The sequence below is a fragment of the Silurus aristotelis genome (genome assembly GCF_946808225.1).
Source record: "Silurus aristotelis genome assembly, chromosome: 12".
NCBI lineage: Eukaryota > Metazoa > Chordata > Actinopteri > Siluriformes > Siluridae > Silurus > Silurus aristotelis.
The window spans coordinates 10,079,372-10,087,948 of NC_139585.1; the positions used below are offsets into that span (position 1 = coordinate 10,079,372).

Below are 8,577 nucleotides of genomic sequence, written 5' to 3' on the forward strand. Positions count from 1 at the left end.
ATCTGGTTACAAAGGTTATAAAAGTCAACATTGTATGTTACAATCATGTCCTATTGTCAATGCTAGATCATGTGACTCCAGACAAGAGCGTAACCTATTTAAGAGCGCAACTCAATTCATGCTCCTTTTTAATGATCACAGACCTGCTGTATGTTCCAAGCAAAGCACTAATATGAAAAATTTATATGAACACCTGTTGCTCGGAGAAGCATATTAAATGTGTGGTTATTCGGGCAGAAATCCGTGGTCGTCATTAACTAAAGCAAAAGTTACAGAGCCTGTTTGACAGTTAATACGCACATACGACTGCACCTGTTTATGCAAATGGTTATGAAAGAACCATTCCGATTAGGCAAACATTTATCGTTTTTGCTGCGGTCATTATTATTGCCATTGCTTGTTATATATATATAAATAAATAATTTATTAACAATTGACAACACCTTTGTAAACTCTAAAACTGGTTTAGCAATCTGAGTGAAAAAAAAAAAACATACCTTAAAGAAAAACCTAGAAGTTATCTAATGGGCACGTTCATGCATTATGACTTACAGTGTGAGCAATCGTGTTAGCGTAAGTATCAGCGATCCAGGACATCTCCCTCTCGCCGGTGCTCATGTCAGGGGCAGGGACATCAATACCCGGTCCTGAGGGAAGACAGAAATAAAGGTGAAAGGCTTAATTAGAATAGACTTCTACATGGCCCAACGGTGCTGAGGAAAGAATACACACAATGCCCAATTAAACAACTAGACAAGTTACGCCTTACATCAGCAGTCCCCACACAATAATGTGCATATTACTATATATAAATTATATGACTATATTATTCATTTCATTATTATATACACTGATCAGGAAAAAACACCACCTGCCTAATATTGTGTTGGTCCACCTTTTGCTGCAAAAACAGTCCTGACTGTCAAACATTAACAGCATTAACTTATTCAGCAAGCTGAGCTACCGGAGCTGCAGGCCAGCCTGATCGGTTTATATAATCTCAATTCATCATAATGCAAAATCAGTGGGAGTTTAATTTATTAATACATAGAAGAAAAAAAATGCACCTGAAACAAGTGCAGGACATTGGAAATTATCATCTTTTAAAAATATGTGAAAACCAATAAAATAGAAATGGAAAAAATTGTTTTGTTTTTATTGCTTCTGTGTGCCCCGGTACCAAATTATCCCTGGTGCGGTTCTGGTCCATGGCCCATTAATTAGGGTCCCCTGCCATACATCGCAACAGGAGTTCTTTTTATTGATATTATTTTTATAATATAGAGGAATAAAATAAATGAACTAAATAAATAATAAGCAACCATTGCACTACAAAAGGTATTTAATATTTTTGTGCGATGAGACAAAATGGCACTACTGAAACGCTCTAATTGTGGCTAGTTTTAGTGAAAAGCAAGTTTTCTTCCCATGCTTATTTCACAATTGTAGTGACAATAAGAATTTAAATTAAATATTACATGTATACAGAATGAGGTAACTGTCCACCAGTCTTACATCAGAGATAAAAATATCAGACATCTGTACTGTTAACTCTATATGATCTCATATCTCAATATCTCTGAAAATGACAGCAACATCAATTACCTTAATCATGAGACATATTAAGATATTATATTGTTATATTGCTCAGCGTATGTGTCTGGTAAGAAAGCCTGCTAAGGATTCATATTATTACACTTTCTGATCTCTGCTTCCCTTTAATCTTCACTCTGCTACAGCCACCTGTTAGGGTGAGGGGTCACTGACGTGGCATCCAGATAAAAACATTTCCAAAAACAGCTCTAGTGGAGGAGGGAGGTGGGAGGTCAGTTCTGACCAAGCATGGGAAATAAAGCTCTTCCAGGCCAAAAGAACCAGGAAAAGTAAAAATTGCTTGAAGAGGTGAAAAAAGACTTTTCAGTTCTACCCCAGGATAGACCATTACAGTCTATGTATTGTGTAAATGCAGAGCGTAAGGGTATACGTTCTAGGGTATGTTTTTGGTAATACATCCATGACCATTTATCTCAATGTAATCAGAGATATCAGGGCTGAAGCTTGTTCTACAAACAAAAAACGTTTGCTTAAAGGGTAACAGGACTTATTTGCCCAGCAATAAATGCACTGGTGGTTTTGGCACTACCTAGGAGATGAATGAGCTCTAAAAGCATTTGTCTGAGAAAGAGCAAACATTATCATTGTTAACGCTACTCACCAATGAATCCCTTCTTGGCGAGCTCGATGGTGAATCTTCTCGTGATTTTCTCCAACTCGTTGTCCTACACAGCACATCATCAACAAGCAAATTAGCCAAATGGAATCATACAAAAATCATACAAATATTTTGTACAGTCAAAAGTCGACTTTGAATTTCCCATCAATGACAAAAAAACAGTACGAGATGTGATGCAAGATATAAAAATACTTTTTGGCACTTTGCATGTCATAACTACAAAAATTATAAACCCAGCTAATTGGTAATTCAGCCATAAAAACAAAGAAGCCATAATACAGTCTTGCCGATCATTACTTCACTTTAAAAGCATAAAATGCGTCTGCCACAAATAGCCATGCTGAATGACTAAGCGAATGTCCTTCGTATAACAAACCACCTTTTTACCCTTGCATAATCATTTGCATAATTTCTGTTTTTTCTAAGACAAAGAAAGCAAAGGAATCTGTTTGCATTTTAGACCAGAGGCTGAAAAGGGATCTACAGAGAGATATTGAAAAATACATTTAGGGGAGAGAAAGATGTCTAAATGCAGCTCATCTGTCTCTGTATTGATCCCCATTGCAAGAAATGAGGGCAATAATGGCTATAAATTAAGAGAGAGAGAGAGAGAGAGAGAGAGAGAGAGAGAGAGAGAGAGAGAGAGAGAGAGAGAGAGAGAAGGGGGGGGGGGGGTAAAGACCAGAAGAAGTTCAGAGAGTTCATCTAAATCAGGGGGGTGCAATCTCTTTCACACAGGACCAGTGTGGGTGCAGGTTTTCACTCCAACCAAACAAGGACCACACTTGAAAGTCTAAACAGGTCTGGTGTGGAATAAAAACCTGTACCCACACCAACCCTTTGTGGAAAAGATTGTATAACCCTGGTCTAAATAATCATAGATTCAAGAATCAGGTCATGAAATCTGTCTGACGATCTGTGCTCTAAATTCAGCTGGATCACAAGCTGCCTGGAGTTGAGATTCAGAACACCATCACCTTTTTTTTAATTATCAAATCACAGAGTCTAAAGAAAGTAAAGGAGAAAAGGTACAAGTGTTCATCAGGAATTAAAGTCTCAATGAGCATAACCGGTTGGACAAACCCTGCTTGTGACATGCCAAAAACACTACTAACCCGAAACACTAGCAGCAAAAGCATTCATGCATGCGGTTACTATTCATTTCCCTGGAATGTTGTACTTACAGAGAAATTTTTGGTGTTGATTTTTACTCCAGCTTTCGCACCTCCAAACGGCACATCTGAGAAAGCATTACAAGCAATTCAATATTTCTATTAAGAATTAATAGCTCACCAACAATAAAGCAGCATCTGAGTTTGCATAAGAGATACAACACAATATGCAGGATTGAGCACAAAGCAAAAAAGCTTTTTTTTTTCTTTTGTATCTTTTACTAACATTATGTGTGCAAAAAGACCTCAGCAAGTTGTTGGGCAACATTTCAGCTATTAAATGTACTGCACATGAAAGAAATTATTAAAATGTGCAATTAGTTTCTATTATGTTCTCCATGTGGTTAATTGTGAGCTGAACAAGTTTTATCACAGCTTATTCTGAAACTTAATTTTTTCTTGAGATTAGTTTTGCAATTCCTTATTCACCTCCTAGTTTGATCTTTTTTATACTGCAATTGTTGAGCAATAGCGATTAATCGGCACCGCTAGTTGATTGCAGGGAAACTAAATTACTAAAAACTTTCGGGAAAATAAATTACACCATTTCTTTCCAGCTTTCTGTCATTAGGAGAGCGGCCTCTAGAGGCAACATGTGAAACTTAGCGATTAGTGCATGGTGCACGAAGAGCTATCTATTATATTTATAATGTATTAATTATATAATATTTATTAATGAATATAATTTCATTTCATTATGCACATTTTCATGATCCAGTACCGTTTATATTTTGTAATAAATTTCAGTACTCTTTTACATGAAGCGTTATCTTCATTTTTATCTAGTATCCATATTAAAAACTATCTATTAAACTATTGATTAATCGGTTATCTAGCAAGTAGGATCCAACCTAGTTATTGGTATACCAATCAACCTCTACTGGTTAAATAGCTTTACTTCTTTGGTCTTAAATTTTGCACATAAATGTACACAACTCTGTATACTGTGCATTTAACACATTATATTGTTACTGTATTAACTTGTGTTATACTTTTTATATTTTATTTCCTTGTATTCTCTTATCCTGTAGCATATAACAAACACACCTGTATCCAGCCACAAATTATTTGCAAACGGATTTGGTAAACTGAAAACCTCGTCAGTCATCCGTGCACACTAGTAAAAACCTCAGGTGAAGTGTGTAATGCAGAGATACTATTGTAAATGTCAGTAAGGAGATTGTTTTTCCTTCCCTCCCTCTTCTATGGTTGTTGAACCCACTTGTCAATCAAGCAACTACAAATTAAAAAATAATAACCCGTACATTTACCCAGGCACCCAAAATACCAATCTTTCCACCTCTAATTGTAGCACCACTTACCCACAACAGCACATTTATAGGTCATCAGCGAGGCCAAGGCCTTTACTTCATCCACAGACACATCTGTACTGTAGCGGATGCCTGCAAACAGACAACAAAACAAAAGTCAGTATTATGACAACAAAACAGATTTTTTTTTTCTTCTTCTGTGCTTATACAGAGGTTTATCACTGTTAATAACTATTCTAATATCCCTCGCTAATTAAAATAGCTTAATGTAATTCCTACAGTAAGCACAGCAATCAGACTGAGGGAAACGTTCCTGCAATGCTAAATAACTCGCAATCATTCAACAGCTGCTGCTTTATAAGAGCAAAACCCTGCTGTGACAATCATTATGGCTATTCATATTTTGAATAAGACAAGCATGATTAGCAGAATAGAAACCGCACACTGATTATCGAATGCTGAAAACTGAGAGATGAGAAGGCTGAGAGCTTTATGTCATATGATTCAACAGTGATTCAATCACACAAAATACAATTATTTTGCAGACAAGTGGGAGATCACTTGAGCTACATATTTAAGAAGCAGACGCCAGGATGATATCACTGACACACATTAATAAGAAACCTAATGTCTGCATGATATAGATAAAAAAAAACAACATGAGTTTATTTCTAGACATCGCAACTGTCATGCAATCTCCAAAACCAGACCGGTAAAACCTATGATGTTTCCAAGTTTATCATTTTAGGTTTTCAGTCATTCTGCTTTTGTTTCTGGCTTGGAAAGTGCTGTAACCACCAGATATACTTAAATCTGTGTGCGCGTGTGTACGTGCGCAGCAGCTAATCTTTTAAACAAGTCCATAATAAATCATAATAAATGTCGACTATGATGAAGAGCAGATCCCGACAGCTATATCAAATCCATTTTCACAGGTCGGCACTGTGCAACGTCTATTTCAGTTTGAAATTACCTTGCAAATCATTGTGTAATACAGTCAATAAAAGACAGACATGCTATTTAATCAGCACACCTATTTTCATTCAGTGTATTGGGGTCACTACACACAACCTTTCAATTACATTCTGAACCCACAGCAATGTACTGCATGACAGCATAGTAAAGGAAAAGTCATACAAAACAATGTAGTTTGATTCAAGATATTTTTTTACTGATATATGCGGTGAAACGTGCATTTTTTTTTTTTTTTTTTAGAAAGGAGTACTTTGGAAGACAGAGAAAGCACAGAAGAGCGGTAGATGGGTGATAGAAAGAATTAGCAATGACTCAGCACTACGCTCTTCTGCCTGCCATCCACTGCATAACCACAAACCTGGACACTCACTCATCGTCCTGTTCATATCATGCAGTTAGTCAAAATGAGAAAGAATTCTCAGAAAATAACATTTTATATAGAGGTCATATAGTCAGGCTATTATTCTATCCTTGGTTTCTCGCTCGCCAGAAATGTGCCGATTACACACTTTTTAAAATGCTTGAGCAACCTTTTGGACATTCGATTACCATTATTGCAGATGTTAATCGCACAGCTGGTTTGCTTTGCTTTTTTGCAGACCTACACTGGACAACTGTTGGCTAAATACCTATATAATTAAAAGATTACAAGAATAAAAAGCCAATTATACACAACAGCCAAAAGGTATTACAGGTCTTCCTGGCTTCTCTTGTGCTGTTGTACTAATAGTCAGAACACGATCAAATCTATTCAAGCCTGAAAATTTGCTTTAGCTAAAAAACAGGGCCTGGATGTGGAAAAAAACCCTCATGAGCCAGAAGCCCATGAACTCTGAGGCACACTGGTAATGCATTTGTGTCATGCGGGTAATAAATAAGAGAGCCTGGGCCAGTAAGATCCACCCTCCCCCAACCCACGCTTGTAAAGTTTCGCCCTTAGGATAAACGACGTCACGTCCTCACCTCATAATTTACCCACAACCCATTGCGCTGTTCTTCCTCCCACATCTATAAATTAGCATGGCAAAGCACTACTGTTCCTAAACATCAAAACAGTGCTTTGAACACCACTGCATTAGAGCTTCTCTCTGCTGGAGTTATTAATAGAGTCTAAAGGACACAAGAGCACTTTGCTGATGTATTCACATTTTCTGTCCATTCATTTGCTACTCCACCTGGTTTTAATGTTCTGGTCATATGAATTCATGCAGTACACTCACACTCCCATACTGATCCAAGCAAGTGTGTGTCATGTGACAAAGTTATAGGACTAAAGCTTTTTTTTGTTTGCTTGCTTTTAATTGAGTTTAAGGCAGTCTTGTGGCTCTACAATGTTCCAGACTTTGTCCAGACCACATGTCTGTTTGTCTCCATCAACCATGACAGTCAAGTCTATAAGCATGACCCTGACTTCTAACTTTAGGAATTATATAAAAAATAAATTATTAGCAAAATCAATGAAGATTATATGTTTGTGCAAATAACAATAGCAGTCTAGTCTAGGTCGCGTCCTTAATGAAGATTGAGTGCACTATGTAAGATGCATTAAGTATACCTTCCTACCCTAAGTAGTGTTCAAGTGTTCTGCATTAACTAATGGTATAAATGGTGGCACCCTAGAGGCCGGGCAGACATGTGTTTAAGGGTATCTGCCAGACTTCATTCAATGTAAAGGAAATCGAGCGGAAATGTGAATACATGTGTAAATAAATGAAAGGATAGGCACAGTGTACCTCCTTTGCAGGGAGTTCTGTGCTGGCTGTGCTGTGCCCGGTAGCCCTCGATAACCTCCCACTCTCCGTTGTCTCTCTTGATGGGGAAAGACACGCTGAGGACGTGGTTGCACGGCTTGATGATCTTCAGGATCCCCCGCACTCGGTGTCTTTTCTGCTCAGGTGTCTCCCGGGTCTTCAAGTCATCGACCAGCTTGTTCTCGACTATGGCGGCGCCGCGATCAAAGAAGCCCTCCACCATCCGGAAGAAGTTGGGGTCGTCCTCCTTCTCCGCGGCGTCGCTGTAGTGCCTGAGCCGCATGATGGACGATGAAGCCGGCATCGCTGCCTCCGCGCAGCCCGCCGCCAGGGCGCTGCCCGCTCCGCGGCTCACCAGCTCTCCGAAATACCGGTACATTTCGACCAGAGGAAGCGGCGTGTGTTGAGTAAAACAAGAGGGATCTCAAAGAGGCCTGCAAAGGAAACGAAAATAAGGGGGGCGCCAAGGGTGACCGAGGGCTGTACAACCTCCTCAGGGAGCCTCGTTCAGTATTGAAATGACAGCACTCCTGCCATCCCCCCTCGCTTTAAAAGGCAAAGTGAAGTGCGCACATCTAGTGCACTCAGCACAAAGGGCACTAGGGGGCGCGACTCAAGGGGAGGAGCACCTGCGCCTCATATGTCCCTCTGTCTTCTTTCCGGATCTGCCTGATTCATCCCCCTACCTCTGTAAATAGTTTTCTTAAGCTGGAAACACTGTGCAACTGAGGATGGTTCCACATGAGCAGCCCAGAGCTCCATGAAGTTACTGAGCAGCTCAAGAACTATGAGGATGGATCTGGACTGCAATTAATACAAACAGTCTACTTCAATGGCTTATGACTTCAGGAACATGTCTGCATTTAAGTGTCCATCACTGAACAGTACACCTCAACAATGATAAAACTGTAATGAATGGACATTCTGTGTCACCCAGATGAGGATGGGTTCCCTTTTGAGGCTGGTTCCTCTCAAGCTTTCATCTTCATGACATCTCAGGGAGTTTTTTCTTGCAAGAAATCGCCACTGGCTTGCTTTTTAAGGATGAACCTAAAATAAAAAGAAACATACCTACAGATACTAAATGTATATATTCTTAATTTATAACTGCTTTATCTCTGATGCAAAGCTGCTTTAAGACAATGTCCATTGTTAAAATTGCTATACAAATAAAA

The 8,577-nt window shown here is 38.8% G+C and overlaps 1 protein-coding gene across 1 annotated transcript in view; it reads right to left on the reverse strand.

Annotated features, from left to right (window-relative positions):
• glud1b (glutamate dehydrogenase 1b) overlaps positions 1-8,093 on the reverse strand; it is an 18,378-nt gene extending 10,285 nt beyond the window's left edge. The window contains exons 1-5 of the mRNA XM_083556560.1: positions 7,385-8,093; positions 4,728-4,808; positions 3,418-3,473; positions 2,216-2,279; positions 553-647 (exon numbers count right to left, since the gene is read on the reverse strand). Of these exons, the coding sequence (XP_083412686.1) occupies positions 553-647; positions 2,216-2,279; positions 3,418-3,473; positions 4,728-4,808; positions 7,385-7,781 (693 nt within the window). The 5' untranslated portion in view covers positions 7,782-8,093. The remainder of the gene's footprint in view (positions 1-552; positions 648-2,215; positions 2,280-3,417; positions 3,474-4,727; positions 4,809-7,384) is intronic.
• Between the last annotated feature and the right edge of the window lie 484 nt (positions 8,094-8,577).